At 45.0% G+C, this 24,942-nt stretch overlaps 1 protein-coding gene across 10 annotated transcripts in view; it reads left to right on the top strand.

Moving 5' to 3' along the window:
• Positions 1-24,942, top strand: part of PARVB (parvin beta) — a 70,722-nt gene that overhangs the window by 2,527 nt on the left and 43,253 nt on the right. Inside the window, exons 1-2 of one of the 10 annotated variants that reach the window (XM_080355673.1) lie at positions 14,371-14,419; positions 14,496-14,583. The exons of 7 other annotated variants lie outside the window; for them this stretch is intronic. Coding sequence is in view for 2 of the 3 variants with exons in the window: in XM_080355678.1 (XP_080211804.1) it covers positions 22,765-22,801 (37 nt within the window). In the remaining variant the exon portion in view is untranslated. Of the gene's footprint in view, positions 1-14,292; positions 14,420-14,495; positions 14,584-22,721; positions 22,802-24,942 lie in introns of those variants that run through there. 2 more of the 10 variants (XM_080355680.1, XM_080355678.1) reach the window with 2 other exon arrangements.

The following is a 24,942-nucleotide window of genomic DNA, read 5'->3' as shown; positions in this document are numbered from 1 at the left end:
TCCTTTTCCTTCTCCTGGCTGTTTTGGTGTGTCTTACTGGTATTTCCTTTATTATCTATTTTTAATCAAGTTTCTCCAACATAGTTCTGCTTAGGAGCAGCAGAAGCATTTGTGCCTTCATGATGATCTCATTTGCGCCTTCCTGATGATCTCATTTGCTTCTGAAGGAAGGTAATGGAGAAAACTCAACTCTAGTAGGGGATGGACCACCCACCTTTCAAGAGTGTATTTAATTCAAAGGTGACTTCTAAGCTTAAACAGGCTGGCAGTGTCCCATCTTAAAATGACAAATTTCGATACCGTTAGATGATGTTTGTGAGACAGCCGCTTTCGGCTGGGGCCACCCAGTCATTTTGCTGAGTCTGCCTGTTACTTGCCTACCCTTGTGGCCACAGCTCCTCGTGGTCATGGAAGGGCCTGTTGTGGCTACTGCCCTCGGTACTTAGTGGGGAACCACAGCTGTGGTAATGTAAAACATGACAGTCACGCTTCTGTCAGCGGGATGGGGAGGAAACTGAAACATGTGACTCGGCTTTTAATTTGGGCCTGAAAATGCAAAGAAAGGACAGTCTGCAAGAAAGGAGTGTTGGGTGTGACGTGCCTGCACACCGCGCTGTGGGGCCGCAGGCAGCTGAGGCCCTTCCTTGTCAGGGGAAGCAGCTTATTTACCCTGTTAAGTTTTCTTTGGTTGGAAGTTTTAAGACCTGAGGAAGGCACATGTCGCACTCTATCAAGTGGGACAGCTCTGAAGCGCAGGCTCTCCAGACCATGGCTGTGAAACTGGAGGGGGGCCTGGGGCTAAGCAGTGACCATGTGTTGTGGTGAGAGGCTGTTCGGTGGCTTATGGTAGGACCTGGGCAGCTGCTGGAGCACATTTCAGGGCTAGAAACTAAATCTTTATACGTGCGTTGAAGCAGAAGTCAATTGGAAGCTTGAGTGGCGTTCCTTCAATGAATTGACAGACCATATAGGAGCCATAGTCAACTTTTCTTGGGTGCTTTGGAATGGCTCTGCCCTTGGGGGATTCCCTGCCTCCCTCCCTTTGGGCAGTTTCTGCTGGTTTTTTCAGAGGGGACCAGCAGAGGTCAGAGTGATCTTCCCAGAGTAAACACTGCCCTCTCCAACAACTGCTGTCCACGATAGCAAATGAAAATTCTGGCTGCAGATTTGCCACAATAAAAAAATCATTCTTGTCTCCTCTGCCTCTGACAGCATGAAAAGTAAGCAAGCCAGAGGGCTCTTCATACGTAGCTTTTTGCTTTCACTGCCTGCCTTTTGTATCATAGCATAAATGCAGGCCTGCTATCACCATCTCAGCTGTGTTCATATAAAGAATCGCAATCCATTTACATTAATCCTTTTTGTCTTTGTGCACAACTTAGAAGACATGCAGCACAGAGATCCTTATATTGACACTGAAAAAGTTTTTCTTGGTTACTTACGCAGTTTTCTTCTTCTAATCATTGGTGACAGCCATGTCATAAATAAAGATAATGTGTGGCTACAAACCCACAAGCAACTACATTTAAATATTCTTTTGGCTGACTATAACATGCTGCAACCTATTTTTAGAGAAGCTATGTTGGGAGAGGAGTGTTCATTAGGCTTATCAAGGCGGCCAGCGCAAGCTCATACCATTGCTTTGTGACGAAAGGATAAATAAGCTTCCTAGGTACGCTGGCGATAGTCACTACGGCAGTATTTGAAGTATTTACCATAGCACGTAAACAGCTTTGCTGCTGCTTTTGCTTTAGCAGTATGGCGTGACATGGTGCTTTGCAAGTGAGTGCTGATGGGTGAGGCAGCGTTAAGATTTCAGGTCAAGTTCTTCAGTGTTTTAAGTCAAATTCCCTAAGTTGCTTTACTGTTTGAGGAAGCCTTTAAATTTCTACCTTGAACCTCTGCTTTACACCATTACAGCTTATGTTTCTGAATTTTTATGGCTGAACTGACTTATTAGGCAGCTCTGACTGAAAAGAAGCAGCAGCCACCGTTGTTCATGGGGCAGCTGTTTTTACCCTGGTTTCCTATGGAAGTAAGGGGTGGGTGATCACCCTGTCTGTTTTGGCTCCTCCCTTCCTCTTCCTTCCCAGAAACAGCTTTAACCCATAGTTTGGCTAAATATGCCCCTGAGAGAAAACTACCCATTTTAAGGATTATCAAATGACTGCAGATTATGTTGAAGTGGGTGACCAATGTCAGCATAGGAAGATCTCCGTGGAGTCTCACCGCAGGAGAACCTGCAAATGAACTCAACCCTTAAGTGCTAGCAGGGAGCCCAGCTGGGAGGGAAGCAGCTGGAGAAAGGATGTGTCTACGGGAAGAGCATCGTGTTCTTAAATGTTACAGTCAGTCATGACACATCTTCAGAAAAGCGGGATGTGTTTGTTCCAGTGCTCATGCAACCCCTTAGTTTATACCCACTGCCCTCACATTGGGCTATGTGGAAATCTGCAAAAATCTAAGTTTGCCTGATGTAACTGTGACATAGAATCATACAATAGTTTGGCTTGGAAGGGACCTTCAAAGGTAATCTAGTCCAGCCCCCTGCAATGAGCAGAGATGTCTTCAACAAGATTCTGTCCTTGTTGCATCTTGGGCTTTCAGGATGTGCCAGATCTGTAATGTGGTTACTAAACTTTAGCACATCAGTTCAGGAGCTCCAAAATCTGCTTTAAATACCTTAGGAAGCTATTGGGGTGTTGGCAGGGCCCATAGCAGGATACAGTTTGTAAGCTAAATGACCCCTTATCTTCCTTTCAGACCCTGTAAAAGATACGGTTTCAGATAGTGCTGTGTTTCATCTCCATCTGGAAAAGGAATTAAAAAAAAAAAAATAAAAATATCCCCTTTCCTGTCAGTCATGTGGTGTCTTTGTACCAAAATAAAGGGGGGGTTTGCTGCAGGCTTTGCTACTTGCCCATTTGCAAAGCTTTGCTTGCTTTTCCTCCTAACACACTGTATGAGAGATCCAGGCAACAGGTGTTTGGCTAAATAAACCTCCTATTGTTCCCTATTGTTCTATCTGTGTATTTGTATGTATATATATAGCCTGTATGGAGGAGTCAAGTGAGAAAAATAGAGCAGACTTGCTTGCTTAGTGTTGTTTCCCAGTGACACAATTGAGGGTGTGTACAGGGGTAAGGGAACCACTCCAGAAAAGAGCAATTTATTGTTTCTGATGAAGTCAAGGAGTTGGGGGGATGTGGGAAGATGGCAGGAGATGACACTTTTACAGAGGGCAGAATTACTGTGACAGCAGCTGAATAATATGAAGGTTTTATGCATATCAAGGGAGATTTAAGTATTGTTCTTGGTGTCTGTGGCTCAGCATAACAGTGAGATGGCGTGGCTATGAGAAGTTTGCTGTTGTGTTTGCCTGCGGGCACACCAGTTTGGTCAATAACTTGGTGGCAAGGTTTATCTCCCAGAGAAAGGTGGTACTTGTTGCTTCTCTTTCACAGGGAGGAAAACTGGAGGGTGAGGAAGCAAAGTGGTTTCTTCAAAGTCATCTGGCAAGCCAGTGGCAAAGTCAGGGAAAGAAACTGTATGTCCTGAGGCCTCTCTGGTGCTGTGATCCTTAGTCAAAGGCGCTGCACAATCCATGCATTTCCCTCAGCACTACATATGCTAAAGCCTATTTCCAAATTAAGTTGGGCTGCTCGTACTGCCTGATCCACTTTGGTGTTCTGGAGGGAAGAACATGAGGAAATAAGTTCAACAGCAGAATTAAATTGGAGGAAACAGTCTCTGTATCACTCCTTTGAAACTGATGGGACTGCTTGTGCAGATGATTGCTCTCTGGAGGGAAAAGAGGTTCAAAACCAGCTCCACTTCATTGCCTTTGTGTTGATGAGCACATCTCAAGTCTGTAAGGCATCCCCTTGAACACAACAGGATAGGAGAATTGGACTTGCTTAGAAAATGTATTTCATCTTTCATTTGAACATAATATACTGAAAATAGTTAAAATATCTTTTTAACGCTGTCTGTTATACAGTCCCCAGAGGCCTATCTGTGTAAACAGACTGCAAAAAATGTAATGTCTCAGTGTGCTGCACCTTTGCTTTGGCCGCTGCCTGGTGGCTACTTGGGACTGCTAACAAATGTATTTAGCTACAAAATGATGCTGGAAGATGCCCTGTTCAATAGGTCCTAAAAAGTTGTTAAGCTGTAAGACACTCTTAACTCAATCTTCATGCACCTTGCAAGTGGCACTCATGTTGCTGGTATTATTCATGGCCAGGATTTGTCCCAGTCACAACTATTCTTGGCCATTGCAGATTGTGTTTCGTGCTGGCTGTTCCCATGTATCCTAGCTAATGAACTGGTATGGGTGGCATAATTGCTCTGACCCCCTCTATTGTGGAAGAAGTGGGACTTGGGCATTCACTTGGTGCCTAGAAAGGTCAGGACAGAGGCGTGCTACTGATGCGGTGCCTGCCTTCCTGTGTTTGTCCTGAGGCATGTCAGCATTTCGGCGTAGGGATGAAGTGCCAAGTAGCCTGCAGGGTGCAGGTCAGTCTTGTGGCATTTCTCACCCAACAGGAAGCTTCATGAGCAAATCTGCCTCTCACAGTTCCTTGAGGTGCAATTTGAGATAAACTTCAACTGGTTGCATCTTACTATCTCCTAACCTGACACTTGATTTATTTTTTTAAGGCTCTTCCTTTCAATATACTGGTGTTGGAGCACACTCCCATCTTAACTTACTTGCCATGCTCATGGTATGTGGCAGTGAGTTCTTAGTTAGATGATGAGACAAATCCAAAGTATTTAGGGTCTGATCTGTTGTCCTGGTTCAAAGAAGCATGTTTGCTGCAGCCTGACAGGATAGTTGCCTGGGGAAGTGTGTTTGTGCATCATAATGGGCTACTGCTGCTGAAATACCCAAACAGAAGATGGGATGGGTGCTGGTTAAGCAGAATTACTTGCTTTTTAAGAGAGGAATTTGCATATAATTGTATTGAAGCTACACACTGTTCTAGACATGCATAAATCCATAGACTGTGTGCAGACGTGCAAGTTCAGGTTCGATTTATTATCCTTTCTACTAGTAAATTAAACACACAGAGATGTAAATTTCCAGTTGGAACTTGAGTAGCCAAATTGCTGAGTTTCTCCTGTGGGGCTCAGGCGTACCTCTGACCAAGTCTGGTTTCAGTCTTTTATTGCTAGAGCAGTGCCAGTTTGGGTTCTGACACTGTTCTATTCTGGCAAAAGATTTGCTGTGGATATAGTTTGTGTCAGTGTCTCACTTTACATGCACAGGAATCACCCTTTTAATAATGTCATAAACCCCGTGTTTTTCTCCTGTAACTACAGCTGGGTTAGAATGGTTCACCCAACGCAGCTTTAGGCACAGTCTCTCGGTGAGACAATAGAGTTTTGAATTACAGCTGAAAGTTTTCTTCCAGACAGGATGCAGCAAGATATGTGAAATAGCTCTGTAGCTCTTCAGCAGTGGATTGAAAAAAGTGACTTGCTTTTATTTAAGAAAAACAGACATTTTAGAGTTGTTTTATTTTCAGAGTTGCAGTCATTAATGTAAGATGCATTGTAAGGACGTTGTTATGTTCCATCGTAAAACCTTAGCATGGTGGTTATCAACACTTTTAATTTTCAAAGACCCGATTTTAGATTTGCTTAAAAGTACTAATGCAAAAATTTGGAAATGGACTCCCTTTTCTCCTTATAAATGAGTCGGTCATTAGTTTCAGGCACTTATTCAGTGATACCTGTTTATTTTAGTTTCTGCTAAAGGATTTATTTAAATACTAATGTCTTGGGAGAGACTTCTAGGTGTTGGCATCTGGCCCTTTGTTTGGAGGAGTGTGTGGGTGAGCCCTGGGAGACTTTGATGTATGGAGGGCTGCACGTGGATCTGGTATGAATGGGGAGAGCTGCAATGTCATGGCTCCATACAAGGCCTGTACAGGTGTTCTCTGCTGGACTGTGTGAAGGGGAGATTCTTGTTCCCACTGGTGGATCTGTGCAGGGAGATCAGGCTGCATTCTGCAATAGATTGTATCATACTGACTTAAATACTTGTGTTTTTATTTTTGAGTTATATTATTTAAGATCTTTATTAATATAAATGCATCATACTGATTTGTACTTCACCAATACAGCAGTCCAGAAGATCTAGTGTAGTCATGTATGACAGAGCTAAACGCCTTTTTATGTGCTTTAAGAGCTGCTACAGGCCAGCTGATCAAAAAATGCATGGAGATGATGGAGTTTTCCAATGCATAGCTTTGGGCTTTAGATCATACTTTGCTGTTAGGAGATTTGGGCGATTAGCTGGCAAGCTCTTTCCATTGTGAAAGCATGTTAGAACAACTTGTTGCTAAGGGATCCAGGGTTATGTGGTCTGTGGCAAGACCAGCTCGATATAGAGTCTGCTGGTTGCAGGAATTGGTGTTTCAGCAGTTACAGCTTTGCTGTTCAACTGGGAAGGAAATTTAATGTCTGTACCTTATGCATTCAAGTGTCATGGACACAACTAAGGAGAGTTTGTAGCAGTAGAACTGCCCATGTAGCTGATACTTCAAGGCTTATAGTGAGGGATTTAGATGCCAGATTGCTGTTAGTTTTCAAAGGGAGTCAAGTGTACAAATAAATCTCTTGAGCACCACTAGAAATCTTGGCCTGCAAGTATGCGCCTGTGTCAGGGTTCCTGGGACATGGTATCTTAACAGGGACACAGGACTGTACAGAAACACTCACATGTATCGTAAGCGGGAGGAGCTTTCTGCTTCTGCTGTAACATCGTCTGTTTGTGATCCTTGTCACCCTTGCTGCTGGTGATGAAGAAGGCTCTGTGCTTGCCTCCCTAACCCTGAAGGCTTGTTCTGTTTTCAGCATTTTCCACCTGTCCATGATCTTATGGCAGTGGGGCAGGGTCTTCATTGCAGCATCAGACTAACTCCTCACAGTAATTTCAGGAGACCTGAAGGCCAGCAAGAAGGGAGGAAGGGGAGGCCTGTTTTCTGAAGGATTTTTTTTGTGCTGACCTGTGCTCGTTATAGCAATCATGACTTCAGCAAACCCTCAGGTTTCTTGAACTAATGGAATCTGGGTATTTCTTGCGAAAGTCAGCAACTTGGAAGTCAACCAGGTGGCTCCAGAGAAGGATCTGACCTGTGCCAGTTTCTGGACGTGACTGATGGCACAGGCTCTATTCTGGTTATCTGTCCTGGTGTCCACATGCCTTACTCTGCACAGCCCTCTGATTGAGCTCTTCTGCATGGTGACTTTGGTAGTTCATAGAATAATAGAATCATTTTGGTTCGAAGAGAGCCTTAAGATCATAAGGTCCAACAATTAACCTAACACTGGCACTAAACCATGTCCCTAAGAGCCTCATTTATATGTCTTTTGAACACCTCCAGGGATGGTGACTCCACCACTTCCCTGGGCAGCCTGTTCCAGTGCCTGACAACCCTTTCTGTGAATAATTTTTCCCTAGTATCCAATCTGAACCTTCCGTGGCGCAACTTAAGGCCATTTCCTCTTGTTATATCTCTTGCTACTTGGGAGAAGAGACCAACACCCTCCACGCTACAAGCTCCCTTCAGGTAGTTGTAGACAGCCATAAGGTCTCCCCTCAGCCTCCTTTTCTCTGGGTTAAACAACCCCAATTCCTTCAGCCGCTCCTCATCAGACTCGTGCTTCAGGCCCCTCACCAGCTTTGTTGCCTTTCTCTGCACTCTCTAGTTCCTCAGTGTCCTTCTTGTAGTGAGTGTCCAAAAACTGAACTTGTCCCTTCCCTCATACATCCTCTGCCTGATCTGTGAAACATGTTTTATATTGTCACTTCATTTTTTTTTTCCTCAGGGCACAGTGAGATCATCTGATGCAGTTGTCAGTGTTGTTTACTGTAACTTGCAAAGTATGCACGTCTCTGGCAGGTTTTCCCTCGGGGTGTGTATGACATACGCGGACTGGCCCTTGCTTTACGTGCAGTCCCGGCGGCTGTGGTGTACCTGCCTCTTGGTTGTTGTCGTAGGCTCCATCAGCGCTTCTTGCTCTGGGCTGTGGGAAGGAGGCATGTGCTGTGCTGAGGAGGAGGGAAGCAGAATGAAAGGAGGGGCAGGATGAGCAATGGGAGAGCCCTGATTTTCAGGGGGCTCTTCCAGGCTGCCCTCAGGAGGAGGGCTGGATCTTGGGACCTCTGCTACAGGACAGGCTGCTCAGTGGTGATGCACGCTGCCCCCATCATCGCTGTGTGCAGGGGTTCTAATCCAGCAGTTCCCACGTGAGTGGCAGTGATCCCCAGTTTTCTTTGGGAGTGGGCTGAGCATGGAGGGGTTTTGGGAACAGAAACCTCTGTGCTGCACAACTAGTGGGTCAGTGGCCAAGGGTGAAGCACGTCCAGCCTGCTTAGGTGTAGATTTCCTAATTTGGATTCTTCTGTTGTCCAAGTAGAAAGCTGCAACCAGAAATTCGTTACTTCTGTTGCGTATGTCTAGTTTAGCTGGAAAAAGTATTATGGCTAACATATGTGGTTTCAGGGTTTTGTGATTTGAATCTGGTTAAGTCTTAGCTTGAAAGCCAGATGTGGAGAGAACATGCACACCTGGCAGCGTCTGCTGGCCTAGAGCAGTGACCACGTACTCTTCTGGCCCTTAAATCACTCTCACTTCCTCATGGAAGAACATATATCCGCACAAAACTTCTAATTATGAATCCTGTACGCACAATTTGTTTCTGTGCACCCGCTGCAGACCCCTCTCCAGAGCCCTTAGGCTGAGAGGGGAGGCCATGGGACAGGATTTGCTAGTGGTGAGCAACAGGATCTTTGGGAATTCTGTTTTACCTCTCAGTGACTGTTTCTCCAAGTTAAAAAAAGGCTTCTTTATAATCCCTGAGACCTGTCTGGCAACCATTTATAAACTCTTATAAAATCTCTTTTCAATGTATGCTGCATTTTGGTTATAAAATAAGCAAGCTGTTCTGGCTCCTGAATTCTAGTTCCTCCTTTAGTACTTCTTTCATTGTGTGGTTGAACCATAATGAAATTCACTGTAAAAAGAAATAGTGTATTTTCCATTATAGCTGCCATATGGCCTTATTGCTAATTTTTAATTAGCTGAGATGGTTGCATACACAATTTATCTGGAGTAAAGAAGGAGACTGTGAGAGCTGGATGAGGAGGAAAGCTATTGTGATGTCTACAGAGAGGCACAGTGTCTTGTTTGCTGTCTTTAAATAGAAAAATGTGTAACCCTCAGAAAGTGTCTTTCCACTAGGTCTGCTTGGCAGATGTATACACGTATGTTATTAAACAGATGCAGACACTTCGGTCATTTTAAAATAGAATAGTGTTTGCTCTGTAGCTTTTCTAGTCCAGCAGATGGATTTAGAGGCTTTAGAGAATCGACAGGATTTTCTTCAGAAATGGTAGAATAGGAGAAAGTACCAGGGCATCCAGGCTTGCATCTTCTGCTTAATATTCCTCCTCAGGAGTAGGGTTAGAAAATTGTCCCTTGGGATTACTGTTTGCCTTCTTCCCTGTGTATGGCGCTCAGTATTTTTACAGTGAATTGGTTCTGTTGGAAAATCAGGCAGGCTCTAAGAATGCTAACACTATAGATATATCTTGTATCTGTACTGAATTTGGTCTGACAGGCATCTTAACTCTCTAATTATAATAGGTAATTAAATAAGCATGTGTAATGGAGACCTGTCACCGGGAAACTGGACTTTAATTTGGGGCAGGATGTTGTGCTCCCGATGGTCCTGCAGAGCCGGGAGCAAACCAGATCTGCTGCCTCTGTAGCAGACGTGATGCTGTGTGACACACAAACTCATGGGGATTTTTTTGCATGTGGAAAGGGAGAAGCAGCCGTAACTGACCTCATCTAATATGGCAGTTGTCCAGCTTCAAGCTGGACCTTTGCAGGTCCTTCCAAGCAACATTTCACTGACAGGGGAGAGGGACTGGTGTTGGAATCCACTCTCTGCTGTATGGTTGAAGGCGAAAGGTATATATTTGTTTCCATGGCATGTCTGGGATAACTGGGTTGCTCGTGAGGTTCTTCTCTGGCTGCTCACACAGATTCAGACTAATAGTTTCCCTCTGGACCACACATGATGTGGTTAATTAGACTGCTGTCTCGAAAATGCCCACTTTTACTGCAGCACTGCAGCTGTAGCTGCATTAACACAGTGAGGGGCAGTAGTTCAAATCATCACCTTGGATCCTCAGTATCATTTGGCTTCATATCATTTAGTTTAAAAAAACAAACTGTGGTGGCTGTTGCTCTGCCGACATCAGTAGTAAGGGCAAGAAGAAGGCTAGAGAGCTATGCTTGACCAAGCCATGACTTTGACATTTAAGGTGTTTGTTTGCTTTATACTGTCATATTTCTGATCTCTTAATTTCTGTAATTTACATATTAACAAACAAATCACATGTACCAACATTTGCCAAGCTAGTTCAGCACCTGGTAAAAAGCCTTGCTCTGTCAGCTCTTTAACCAGTGGGCGACACCTGTGGATTTTCTTTTCTGTGGACAAACTGCTAAAACAAATTGTAATTTTTCGTGAGTCACTTTTCTTCCCATGAATGGCATTACATGCAGATGCTGTATGGCCCAGAGGCTTGGTAGGAGGCATCCTCACTGGGTTTCTTCATTTGCTAAACAAACATGTTGTTGATACAGTGATTGGTAAGAGGTTTCTCCAAGAATGCAAACACAACTACCTTGAAACTGAGCTGGGGAATTCCGCTTTTGTACTGAATGCACAGGAGATGAGCACTGTTGTTCCAGGGAGGCTGAGTAATTTGGTGTGTTGCGGCACAGTAGGTGAGGTGATTCTGTGGAGCTGTATTGGGAGTGTGAAAATTTTATCTCTCTTAATACTAAAAGAGTAAAAACAGAGTAACCAACCCCCCTGCAAGAAAAGGTAGAAAAAGATCCTTATGTCTGCCCGTGGCACTGCCCCTAAGTCATGTCTTGTGGTCCATCCTGGAACGTGTCCTGTTTAATATTTTCAGTGGCCTGGAGGAGGTGATGAAGTGCATGCTTGTATAGCTGACAGATGACACCAGGCTGGGTGACCAGCTGATACACTTGAGGGCAGGGCTGCTGTTCAGGGAGAGGCAGACAGACAGGAGAAGTGGGCTGACAGGAACCTTCTGAAATCCAATAGGAGCAAGAGAAAAGTCCTGCACTCAGGAAAGATGAGTCCCCTGCAGTGATGCTGGCTGGGCAGCGCCTGCCTGGCGGCAGCTCTGCTGAGAAGGCCCTGGTGGGCAGCGAGCTGACCATGGGCCAGCAGTGTGCCATTGCTGTGAAGACCAACAATATCGCAGGCTGTGTTCACAGAAGCACAGCCAGTAGATTGAGCAAAGTGATTATCCCCCTCTACTCTGCACTCCTTAGATTCCAACTGATCACAGTATCACAGTATGTTTGGGATTGGAAGGGACCTCAAAAGATCATCTAGTCCAATCCCCCTGCTGGAGCAGGAACGCCTAGGTGAGGTCACACAGGAACATGTCCAGGTGGGTTTTGAATGTCTCCAGTGAAGGAGACTCCACAACCTCCCTGGGCAGCCTGTTCCAGTGCTCTGGCACCCTTACTGAGAAGTTTCTTCTCAAATTTAACTGGAACCTCCTGTGTTCCAGTTTGAACCCATTACCGCTTGTCCTACCGTTGGTTGTCACCGAGAGAGCCTGGCTCCATCCTCGTGGCACTCACCCTTTATATATTTATAAACATTAATAAGGTCACCCCTCAGTCTCCTCTTCTCCAAACTAAAGAGACCCAGCTCCCTCAGCCTTTCTTCATGAGGGAGATGCTCCACTCCCTTCATCATCTTTGTTGCCCTACGCTGGACCCTCTCCAGCAGTTCCTTGTCCTTCTTGAACTGAGGGGCCCAGAACTGACACAATATTCAAGATGTGGTCTCACCAGGGCGGAGTAGAGGGGAAGGAGAACCTCTCTCGATCTACTAACCACCCCCCTTCTAATACACCCCAGGATGCCATTGGCCTTCCTGGCCACAAGGGCACAGTGCTGGCTCATGGTCATCCTGTTGTCCACCAGGACCCCCAGGTCCCTTTCCCCTACACTGCTCTCTAATATGTAATTTCCCAACCTATACTGGAACCTGGGGTTGTTCCTGCCCAGATGCAGGACTCTACACTTTCCCTTGCTAAATTTCATCAGGTTATTCCCCGCCCAACTCTCCAGCCTGTCCAGGTCCCGCTGGATGGCAGCACAGCCTTCTGGCGTGTCAGCCACTCCTCCCAGCTTGGTGTCATCAGCAAACTTACTGATAGTGCTCTCTATTCCCTCGTCTAAATCGTTAATGAATGTATTGAATAATATTGGCCCCAGTACTGACCCCTGAGGCATTCCACTAGAAACTGGCCTCCAACTAGACTCCACACCATTGACTACCACTGTGTCCATTTATGGGCTCCTTAATACAGGAAAGACAGAGCTAAACTGGAGCACCTTCAGCAGTGAGCCACCAGAATGGTGGCTGGAACACTTGTCCTGTGAGGAAAACTGAAGGAATTGAGGTTGTTCAGCTTATAGTAGAGTCTGCTTCAGAAGATCTTTAATAAGCAGTCTTCTGATACTTATGAGATTATTGAGAAGATGGAGCCGGGTTCTTTACTGTTGTACATTGCAGAGAAGCGAGACAACAGGTATAAACTGAAAGGAATGAGGTTCAGTCTGGACAAAGGGAGAAACTTTTGCCTGCTGGGGACTATGAAGCAGTGGGACAGAATGCCTAGAGAGTTTGTGCAGCCTCCATTCTTGGAGGTTTTAAGATGTGACACTATAAAGCCCTGAGCAATCTGGCCTGATCTCAGAGTTGACCCTGCTTTGAGAAGGAGGTTCAGCTCGAGACCTCCTGATGTCCTTTCCACCTTGAATTATCCAGTCATCTTATGCATCTTTCTGGCAGCTTAGACCCAACAAAGGCCAGAGTAAGGACATTTCTTAAACAGTGCGAAGCCTGTGGATTAATGATTTGTGAACATGTGAATACAAGACTGTGCAGTGGAGCTGTGCTTCTCATCAGGGTCCTTTTACTGGTTTTGCACCAAGACACTAGTAAGAGGACAACTTTCTTTTTGTTTTTTTGGTCTAACCTTTTAGTGAGGAGGAAAGCATGGATTCCAGTGGGCTCTGGCTGCTTCTTTAGCGAGGGTGAGTTGGAGAGGCTTTGACTGTGCAGTTAGAAAGCTATTTTGAGACTGGCCAGTAGCTGAGCTTGAAAGTCTTTAAGATGTCTACCCCACTGAAACACCACCTCATTGGCCCTTGGGACCTGGTATTGTTGGTGCAAAGGCTTTAAAACAGACCACAGAAAGCCAGAACTGCACATCATGCAAAACTTTCATGTGCTAAGTAAACAAATAATAACAGCTGCAGGTCTTTTTGATACTTGGTGAAATGTGACATTGTCTTGTGCTTTGGAGTTGTTTTAATTTGATTGTTGGACTGGCTATGTTTCCTGATTGCATTTTATTATCCTGTGAGGGCTGTATTTGGGAGACTGGACTAGAATGCCAATCGGAGGCCTGGGCTTCACTCTTTCTACATGGTCTTTAGCAGCTCAGTTAGGATGTGGTGGTGTATATTTCTTACCTAAACCTGTCAGAGTTAAACATCTGAGTGCTTTTATGGCAGACACTATCTTCACTGTACCTACCCCTCATGGAATTTTATCTGACTATGGGCTCGGAGTTCCTGTCTTGCTTTCACTGTGAGGTCTCTAGTGCTTATCACTGCAGTGCTTGTCTTGGCAGGCTCCTCCGGTCCTCAAAGCAACAAGTAAAATAATTTTCCAGATATGACTTGTATGGAAATCATTGAGAAAACGTCTTTGTATTTTGCAGCATCTGCTTGTATAGTGAGATATTTCAGTTCATTTTCAATAAACTGCTTTACTGCCCTGGTTGCAGGTAGGACAGAGGAAAGGAAGCTGGACATGAGTGACCTTAGTATACAATACTCTGAAAACTCTGTGTTGAGTGTTTAGGATAAAGTTTCTGATCTGGAGCATTGCCTGTCCCTCCATTGGTTCTGTGTTCTGTTGAACTGAAACCTAATATTTACTAGAAAACCCTCGATGTGTGTGTTGCAAATGTGGTTGTTATATATGAGTATTTTTCAGGGTTTTCCTTGTCTTTCTGGGTGACATTTGGGCAACTCCAGCAACTGGGCATGTGCACTTTTTGTGGTTTGCAGGACCATTTATCTTAGCTTACTCATCCTGTAGAATTATGTTGCACAGCAGAAAAGTTGCTTTTTTGGAATTGCAAGTCATAGCTGTCACCTCCTTTCTATTTGTGTGAAGTTTGTTTGTTGGGGTCTGTACTACCAGCTGTAGAAGACGGTGCCTTTCTTTTACTTCTTGTGTTCTCCTGCCATCATTGCCTTCAGAAGTGAGTCTGTTACTCTGTACTTCTCTTGACGTGTTCAGAAGGGCAAGCAACATCAAATGTTTTCATATTTGCACAGGAGACTACTTTTCGGTGGTGGCTGTTAACCTTTTCATGCCTTTGGAAAGGGGGGCAGAGAATATGGGGAAAGCAGCAAACTGAAGCAGGTAAAACTGCTTGGGCTGTTAATTAACTAAGGGGGTTTCATTTAGGTATCTAGAAATGAGGTGTCAAACCATGAGAAGGGGAAAGAAGTCGACGGAGGGATGGAAACCAGCTCAGTTCATAAAACGTGTTAGCACGAGCAGCAGTAGTGACTTTTTTGATGCTGAACATTCTGCTTGATAAAGTTTACACGGTTGTATTCGTATGTGGGATCAGAAAAAATAAAGTTCGTAGGAGACAGTAAACTGAAGTGCTGTTTTCTCCCTGATTTCTTCATGATGGAGAAGACAAGAATTGAATGAATGGACTAGGCATTTCTCTTCCAGAGTAATGCTATTAGCTTCTGTTTCTGACAGCTTCTGCTGTCTCTCCCTTGGTGATTTGCTTTGCCCAGACCCATCAAACATGGGTACCTTAAGTGGTGAGCTGATTGTGGTTTCTGGAGTTGCTTTTGGATAAAGGAGTCTTGTTGGTGCTGGGCACCTTGCAGAAATCAACCTGCTTTGTGGGCGATCTCTGACTGTGAGTTCCTAGACGGTGACTGCGCTGTTCCCTACCTGCTTGTGCTCATCAGCTTTGGTTGCAGGAGTACACAGAAGCCTTGGGGAGTACTAAGCACTGTGTAGTAAAATACGGTATTTAACGGAGTATTTATGACAGTAAATTTAAAAAGCTTTGCAGGTTTTCTACTGGGATTGGATACAGGCCAGAAGTTTCCTTCAGTCCTTTGCTCTTCTTATCAGACTTTTTCTTTCCCTCCATTCTCATAAGGTGGATTTGACTCCACCTTATTTCAGGTGGAAGTTGTCCTGGTGCTCATATGGTGTGGTTAGGAAACCATAATCCTCCACCATTGCTTCGTGGAAAGAAATGACCTATTCTGTGTTGTGGTGGAATTGTAGCTGGGGGAGGCTGAGAAGTTATATTTTCCCCATTTTCAAGTAGAAGTTGTGTGCAGAAGCGGGGAGTGTAGATTTCCCTAATTTGTTTTAGGGTGCTTCCAAGCTGCAGTTATTGCCTGTGGTGTTTGACCCAACAGCTTGGCTTTTCCCTGTCAAAAAACTCTGGGATTGAAGCCATCAGTTTACAAGGTCAGGACAACACAAGTGCTGAAGGTATGCTCACTTCAGTCCTGAAGTGCTGAAGCTGGATAGTTTTAGTGTGTATTATTTTAGTGCTTAGGAGCACTAGGTAAGGGATAGATGCTTTAGAGATTGTTTTATTTTTTGCCTTAGAAATAAGATACACACATGAGGGCTTGGGACCATCTTTACCTGAAACATTTTCCCATTTATTAACAAATCTGTGCAAAAGCTAGTGCAAGGGGCAGGAAACAGGGGAGAAAAATCTCACGTCTGTGGAATGAGAACTCATACACAGTGTTAAGTTGTGGGGTCCTGCTCCCAGCCTGGTGCTGGTTCCAGACCCCAGAAGGCACAAAGGGTGTAAGTGATGCTGAGCTGTAAGAGCCAGCGAGCATCCCAAGAACACTGCAGCATGTTATGAGTAGCAAATGTGGCTTGTTCACCTCTTCTTGCTCATCCGTGTGAAGGCGAATGTTGTTCTGTTGTGGGCAGGGAGGACAAAGTGTCAGAACTGTTTGCTGGGAGCTGCTTAAAAATTTATGCCTCTCAGGCATAAGGAAATGTGCTTTAAAAGATGTGCAATTTTCAAAGCTATGGGCTTGCTGTTGTGAGGTCAAGGCAGGGAGACTGAAGCAAAGCTGACTAGGTCAGTATGTCTGCTCAGTACCCTACGGGGTGGCTTTTTCTGTACTTGAAAACCTCACTTTTGTAGGTGTAATTTTACAAATACTTTAAAACACCATTCTTGTCTACACTTTTATTTCTGCTGGCTGGGTTTTGGTGGTTTGTTTTTTTTTTTTAACTTCTCCCCCTTCCCCCCATCATTAGTCTTTGTGTGTCTACACAGTGAAAACTGACCTTATATTTTTTTCCTTTCTTATCTGGTTAGTTTTCAGGCACAGGGTATCCCCACTCCGTGCCACAATGTGGCTTCTGCAACCACTAGTGCCAGCAAAGGGGAAGGAATGCGTGGCAGCCGGGGGTGGAGGTGAAGTCTGGAGTGCCCCTTTGGTGACAGCATGGGTGCCTGCTTGTGCCCGATAAAGACAGCTACGTAACTATGGCTTAGGACAATAATTAAATAAACAAGAAACAGGGACTTAAAGCAAAATAATCTATCCCAAGTTTGACTTTTTGTTCCGTAGTTCTCTGTAAGCTTTTGTTAAAGTCTGCATCTTGCTTTTCTGCCTTGCAGAACCTATTTCGAAGGATTCCTATTTAAGTATTTGCTGAGTGGGTGTTAGACCTGTTGAATGAGCTGAGCAGAAAGGGACTAAAACAGCCATGGAGCCAAATGCTGAGCTGAATTCTGGCTTGGTGCTTTTGTAGCTGTGAGGCTTGAATGGGATCAGTACAACTGCTGGAAAGAAGACCCAAATGTTAATATGGTGGCTCTGCATTGGTCCTGTGGGCTCATCTTGGCTTTTATCACTGTATTTATGCCCAGGCAGCTGTGGGTCAGCTCCAGCTTTGCCAGTTGTTATCAGAGCCAGATTAATATCAGAGGAGGGGGATGTATCTGTTGGGTTTTGTGAGCAGTGTCAGTCCTGCTGTTGTGTTGTCCATGGCTGACCGAGGAAGGTGAGGGTGCCCAGCAGGGCAATGGCTGGGTGAGGACAGGAGCATCCTTCCTCCTCGACAGAGCCAGCGCTGCATTCATAGGGCCCTGCAAACAGCTGGAACAGAGAGCTGGTTCCACAGTTGCTTGCTTTTTGCAAGTAGGAAACAAAAAAAATGGGCAAAAAAGCACTAGCTTTTGCAGAGACTTGTTAATAAATGGGAAAATGGTCTCAGGCCCTTATGGGTGTATTTTATTTCTGGGGCAAAAATAAAACAATCTCTAAAGCATCTACCCCTTGCCCAGCTTTCCTAAGCACTAAAATAATGTACACCAAGACTATGTAGCTTCTACATGAAGCAGCTTGCTTTTTGCAGGATTCAGCCTTCTTGCTGAATTGAAGTGGGCCGTGTAATAGGCTGCTTAGCAATTACAGGGTCTGATTTTGTTTGATTGGGTGTTCAGCTGCCAGTGCTGGTGATGCTGAAAGCCGCTGGCTGTGAAGTGCTGCTCTCTCCTGAGCTGCTGCCTCTCTGCCCGCTCCCCTCCTGCCCCAGCGCACCTTCCTCAGTTCAGGAGGGCTGGTACGTGTGCAGCTGTCGCAGTGTTAATGTTAGTTGTCTCAACACAGGTCTCACCCACCACAAATGAAAAGTCGTTTTTTTTTTGACCAAAATTTAAATCAGACAAACAAAAAACTTGATAGAAAGATAAAATTTTTCATGGGAGAAAACCCAAAAGCGGTATTTCACCCTCATAAACAAAACAAAACAAAGCCTCATCTTCCCATAAATACTTCTGACTGTCCCAAGTGTCGAATGTGCTGCTACTGTGCTAGATGCATATTTTACCCCTGGCAAAAATAAAGGGGAGATCTTTGTTCTGGCAGTCACAGAACAGACCACTCATCTGTGTTAAGTTTAATACATCCATATAAGCAAGCGCGATGTGCTCTTTGCAACTAAACATCTGGAATATTGTGTCCAGTTTTGGGCCCTTCATTTCAAGAAGGACAGGGAACTGCTGGAGAGACTCCAGCGCAGGGCAACAAAGATGATTAAGGGAGTGGAGCATCTCCCTTATGAAGAAAGGCTGAGGGAGCTGGGTCTCTTTAGCCTGGAGGAGACTGAGGGGTGACCTCATTAATGTTTATAAATATGTAAAGGGTAAGTGTCACTAGGATGGAGCCAGGCTCTTCTTGGTGACAACCAATGATATGACATGGGGCAGTGGATACAAACTGGAACACTAGAGGTTCCACTTAAATATGAGGAGAAACTTCTCTGCTTGGAGAGTGCCAGAGCACTGGAACAGGCTGCCCAGGGGGGTTGTGGAGTCTCCTTCACTGGAGACATTCAAAACCCACCTGGACATGTGCCTGTGTAACCTCATCTAAATGTTCCTGCTCCAGCAGGTGGATTGGACTAGATGATCTTTTGAGGTCCCTTCCAATCCCTAACATTCTATGATTCTGTGAAACCAAAAGCATTATCACAGCCCTTTCCTACAGGTTGCATTTAGCTTTACTCTTCTGATGCTTTAAATTTTTCCATTTCTTTAAGTGACAGAGCCTAGTTGTATGAGTGCCTTGTCTTGCCTACCGAGGCATATAAATGATTTCCTTTATTACCACAGTTCTGCTTTGAATGCAGTCCCTTGATACAGTGCCTTTATGTGGATTTGATCAAGTCTTTGCCTTTGATCTGCCTGGGTTTATTAATTCTCTGTTACAATTAATGGAGGCTTTGTCTTTCTCCTGCAGTCTCTATTAAAAATCTCAAAGCCTTTTGTAAAGGTTAAGTGATTAGTAATGCACTAGCAGACTCTGATGAGTTGTGTGTGTGGTTTGTCTCTAGAAAAGAGACAGAGAGTGTCAGTGTATCAGCATGCACTACATTTAGGGCTGCTTTTAAACCTTTCAGGTCTTTCAGTGCAACAGTTTTTCTTGGAAAATACCAGTTTTTGTAAAACTTTATTTTTTTTAAAATAATATTCCTGGAAGCCTTACAATTTTGAAGACAACTTTTTGCTAAAAGGTTTTAGGTGTCAGGTAGAAATCCTACCTCTGTTGGTCTGGAACGGGTTAAGAGACAGACACTGCAGGGTCTTCACCCACCAGGGACCTGTTGCTTCTGACACCTCATGTGGGAAGCAAAAGGGTTTTATGCAAGGGTTGGCTGTTTCATCAGGGGGATTTGTCCCGTGGCCACGTCTGACCTGAGATGTGAATGAATGAGAGTTATGTCACTGGTCAGAATAGGGTAGAAATGGTCTTGAATGTGGACTTTCTATTTTGCACGGTTATCTGAACTCTTATGAGTTGCTGGCAGGTGGGTCACTGTTTGAAAAAGTGCAGCTGGTTGCAGTTTTATCTCTGGGAAGAGTAAGGAAACTTGGGCAGCAGTAAGAGACTGGGGGCAGGAAAAGAGCTTCCCGTGCAGTTCGTGTTACATGGTCTTTGCATGTGTCCCTTCCGGGTGCTGCTCCGACCGAAGAGGATGACAAAGTCATTTGAACAAATCATCTGTAATGGAGCCAAGGGTGACAAACCAGTCTGATAGCTTCCCAAGTTAGGGTTTAGTCATGAGATGAAAGTACATTGTGTGAAAGTTGCGGTCGGGCAGCGCTGCGGCGCCAGCTGGGCACTGCTTGAATGCGGAGGAAAGCACCGTATCCAGGAACCCGTGATTAGCGTCACGACAGCTGCTGCTTTCTGCGGGGTGGGATTCAGCCTTGCAGTCAGAAATAGCTAGGGCTAAAATTAAGTAGCATTTACCATCTGTTTTTGTAAGAGGCAGAGGCTTGGGGTCAATTTTTTAATAATAAGGCAGTGAATGGTAGAGACTTAAGAGGTGGACTGTGCTGTTGTTGATATCTTTTAAAATTACTCTAAAGTTATTGAGTAAAGGTAGAAGGGATCAAATTGTTGACATCAGCTTGCTCTTTCTTATAAAAAGGAGAAAGCGGGGACTTTTCTTCTTTTTATAGCTCTCCTGCTGACTTTAAAGGCCATTTCCTGACTTGTGAGAAATCCTTGATGGCCCTGGTGGAGCTTCCAACTTTCTGCAGTGAATATCCCCTTTTCTGTGCAGTTTGCGTGTAATCCCATGCACCGAGACAGCCTGCCTGGTTTACAGATGGTAGTGGTGTGTAGCATGTGTGTATGCGATCCACTCATTATATTAATTTATTTGAAAGGCTAGCACAGCTTCCAATGTGACTAAATCATGTTGACTGCTGACATGGCCAGGAGATTGCTAAAACACAGGAGGGCTGCCAGGAGCCCTTGCTGCTTTCCTGGGGACCGGTAGAGAAGTGACCTTTTACCCGTGAATTTAAATTTCTGGTTTAGGGAAACAGGGTTTTTGCTGAGTGCCTTGGCCACTTGCCCGTCCCTGTTACATTTGGGTTTTGCAGCTGCTGGCCAGTGGGGTACTGAAGCAGTTTGGGAGACTAGTGCTGCTGGTTAACTGAGGGTCAGCTCAGAGACATCTCAAGCGAGAAGGGAGGGAGGTTGTAACAGACATCTGGGAGAAATCATAGCTAATTCTGCCAGATACCTTTCCCAGGCATCACCTTTCTATGCTTGTAGTTACACCTGACTTGTCCTGTGTTAGTTCACAGCTGAGTCATTTAGACAATTGGCAAGTTTTATGTTAAGGCTGTAAGCCTTCAGCAGAGCCTGTGTTGTGGGCCAAGGCGGGTGCAAAACTTGTTTGTGAGCAGGAGAGTGTTCCCTTGATGCTGGGGCTGCTCGTACGAATTCTGCTGGCATGTCTGAGGGAGACCTCTGCCCTGGAGTGCCCCATCAGGAGCAAACAAACCAGCCCAGGGCAACTAATACAGGAAAGGGAACCAGGGGACCAGCCTTAGACTAAGTGACGCTACCCCAGCCTGTCCTCAATTTCCTACCCCTTCCTGACTTCCCCTAGTGCAGGATTCCTCTGACTGATCTATGAAATTATCAGGCTTTAGAGAAAGATGTTTTACACAGGTCTCATTTAGAGGGTGAAGAACTGTGGTGACACAAGATGGGAAGATGTTTCTTGTGGGGAAGGGAAGGGGAAAAGAAGGGAACCCGTGAATGGGCAGGTGGGGAGCAGGCAAGGAGGAGCAGTGCCTCATGTGGGACCTACTGTGACTATAACCTGCTGTGCCAGCACAGCTCTGCTCTACCAGTAAAGTGCCCTCTTGCATGGATGGCTCATTCAGTGCAGGTATAAGTCGTACAGCGAGGTCACTGTTGCTGACACAAAGTCGGGAGGGTTGGCATTTGACAGTTGAGTCGTATCCATAGTCTTTTACAGTACCTTTGGATTTGTGAAAGCATGGGCTGGAACCTGTTCTTTGTTGTAAATTTGCTTTAAAACTCTTAATCAGGTTCTTCTCAGAAATGAACCTGTTGCTCCATCCTGACTATTGTTTTAGCTATCTTCACTTGTTCATTTGTGGGTTCTCTGTTTTTTTCCAGTATTGGGGCTCAGTTTCCTTTTCCTGCTTCTGTTTCTTTGCTTACCAGTAATAAGTGAATACTGGGGGCAGCGAGCAGGGAAAAAGTCCTCAGTGTTTGTTCAAGCACAGCATGAAAGGTTTCTGGAGTGCAGCAGATGCTGGGACTCTATTTACACATACGCAGGCACGTTGCAAAAAGAGCCAGAGGCCACGAATGCATTGCAAAGAGCAAGTTTTGTTTTAGTTACCTCTCTACTGGGGGATCTCCAAAGTGGCACCTGAGCTCCCAGGCAGAGGTGACACAAGTGGGGACGTAGGCACTAGTAAGTTCAGCCCTGATAGAAGATCACTGGGCCTGCTGAGCTCGCCTATATTTCAAGGCTTCAGGCAGGTGCAGCCTCCCGCTCTTTCTCACAACAAAGCAGGAATCTCAGACATAGTGATAAGGTGCCTAGTATTTCTCACAAGCCTATGTTATCTAACACAGAGGTTCTACTCATCAAGCACACAAGGTCAGTAAAACAAGTAGTGTGATGTATGTGCTTTTTCTACAGACAGGTACAAGTCACTTGAGCAGATTTACGTTTACCTAACCTCCTCACCAATCTTGCGCTACATTCCTATACAGACTCCCCTGGCAAATGTATGTTCCTGAGGGCAATTGCTTCTCTGCATGCTGGCTATTGCTCTGTGAACTTGTGTGTTCCTGAGGTGAGCTGTCGGGGTGCGGGACCCGTCTGTGCATTGGCCAGAGCTTGGAGGTGGCTTTCTCAGGAAGCTCCTTGCAGGGGAGCAATCTTTGAGGTTCTTGCGCCTGCTCTGAGGCAACCAGCAGCAGAACTGGCAATGATAGGGAGGTATTCTTGTCTGGGAGTCCATGGCCAAGTGCTGTGTCCTCCTTCCTGGCCCCCACCCCCACATAGCAGCTGGCAGGCTATCTTAGTGCCTCCTCCGATGTCACCGTGCCTGAATTGACGTAGGTTTGGCAGTCCCGAGGTGGCAGCCCCTTATCCAGTTGCTGCCTCTCCTTCAGCATTCAGACGGCCCATGAGGTTCATCAGTGACCTGCGTGTGCCGCTGGGGCTGGGATGGCCGGGCTCCTGTGTAAAAGGCGCAAAAAAGGAGGTAGGAAAGATTATGGTTGCAGCGAGAATCTCTTCCTAAGCTGTCTGCCTAGGACCTGGTGTATGAGCTCTCTGTAAGCCGGACTCTTCTTGGGCAGAAGGCTGTGGGAAGCTTTCTGCTGGCCTAGCTGTGCTTTGCTGGTAGCCATAGGTGAGGATGATTTAGTCCTGTGGGATCTGGCCAGGCTACATGGGATCTGAAGTCAAGTGTAAGGGCTTTATGTGGCTCTTCATCTTGTGAGGGAGGGGGTTTAATACTCAAATCCATGTGAACGTTCTCTTTTGGTTCAGTAAATTGCTCAGAAACAAGGTATTCGTGTTAGGAAGAGTGTGATACTTTTCATATTTTTTAAAAAGTGTATCATCTAATTTAACTTGTAGGAATAAAACCAGTTTTGCTGTATTTCAGAGTATTCTGTCTTGAAATCTATGCAGTATTTTGCTTATATAGCACCCACTGAAAACAGTACCGTGTGTTCACTGCCCTGAGGAACTTGGCAGCTCCCTTTCTGAATTTCCAGGGCATTAGGAACAGCGATGCCCTGGCCTTATTGAACGCTTGGCATTCCCAGAATGACAGCAATGCTATAGTAATGAAAAGAGTTACATCTAGAAAGAAGGCTGGTACTTTCAAACAGTGTGGTTTAAGTGGAATCTGGGCATTTATAGTCCCAGCAGAGTTTTAACCAACTTCACCTGTAACGTCCAGTTTCAACATGATTTTTCATGTGTCTCCTGGTGGCTGTTTTCCTGTTGGCATCACAGTGTAGGAGCTGCTTGGGTGAGAAAGCTCTAGATGGGTGTAAGGCAGGCTGGGCTGGGTAAGGCATGCTGTGAGGGCTGTTGTGGTCTGTTGCATGAGGCCTCTTCACTCCCTGACCTTCCTTTGTAGAGGTTTCCAAAACATGAGGATGAATGCAGCAAAGGGATAATTAAGAGTTTCTTTAATAACGACATTTATTCAGGAGGTTAAATCTCAGCCTGCAGACATTGTATTCTGTTTGCAGTGGAGAATCTTGTTCTGTTCCCGTTGCAGAGGTTAGACAATACCAAAAACAAGCTGTGCCTGCTGCTGCAGACCCCTTCTCCGCAGGCTTGGTGCTGTGTTAGCTCTAACCAGCCACTGACATGGTTCATAAGCCATAAGATCTCAGAAATATAGGATTGGTTGCTTGCTGAACATAAGAACTGCATTTCATAATTGAGGATTTTAGTCATGCTCATTATCATGCCATGAACCAGAATTCAGTACCATCTTGGAACCGCAATTAAGAAATGTGGTAACTTGTTTTAAGCACCTTGTTTTCAAGTATCTGTGAGAGGAGGAGTGGGGATGGTAGTGTATTTGTCGTCCCTCTCCTCCTCTGGGGCAGTAGGACCACTGTTGTTTTCCCCTTCTGTTGCACATGGAAAAAGCAAATGCTGCTACAGGATTTTGTAACCTTTGCAGACTGCAGGCAAATGATAGCCTGTGGTTTGATTTTCCATCTGAATAGGGAAATCGTGACTATTCTTGCAGGAAATGCTTGTTGAGATACTGTGACTATTAGTCAACTGTTCCTCCTTTTTTTCCCCAGATAAGTTTGTCTTGCAGACCTTATTTGTTTGGAAATCCTTGTGCTTTTTTCCCCCTAAGTATGGGACTTGGACTTCTTGCTGCCACAAATTACTTTAGCCCATACTAACACAGAACTGTCACTGAATAGATGGAATTACTGCAGTATCTTTGTATCGCTTATTTCAAATGCTTGTACTTCAATAGCTTGGCTTATAATAAATAATCATTAACTGAGTTTAGGAGGAAATATACCTTGGAGAGTATAAAATTGCTACAGCATTGCTAGTGCTTTTCTTACTGTAAAGCTCTGTGAAGATACTCAACAATTATTCAGTACTTTTTTTCAAGTTCATTTCCTCCCATGTGGCAGGATGTAGGAAAGTATTTTAATATCCATTTTATTGATGAAGGATACTTTACTGACTTTCGCAAATGAGAGCTGTAGGTTTGGGATAGGAGCTTTAAATCACAAATTCAAGATTCGGGTTCACCAGATCGTGCTACATCTATTTTTAGCCAGTGGTAATGGTAGATTTAAATACATTTTTGTCTTTATTTAGTAGGTCTCTCTGGGATTCTCTGAG

Source organism: Nesoenas mayeri, assembly GCF_963082525.1.
Source record: "Nesoenas mayeri genome assembly, chromosome: 1".
Taxonomy (NCBI): domain Eukaryota; kingdom Metazoa; phylum Chordata; class Aves; order Columbiformes; family Columbidae; genus Nesoenas; species Nesoenas mayeri.
Note: the sequence above shows the minus strand (reverse complement) of the source record. Positions and strands in the feature narration are given on the sequence as shown.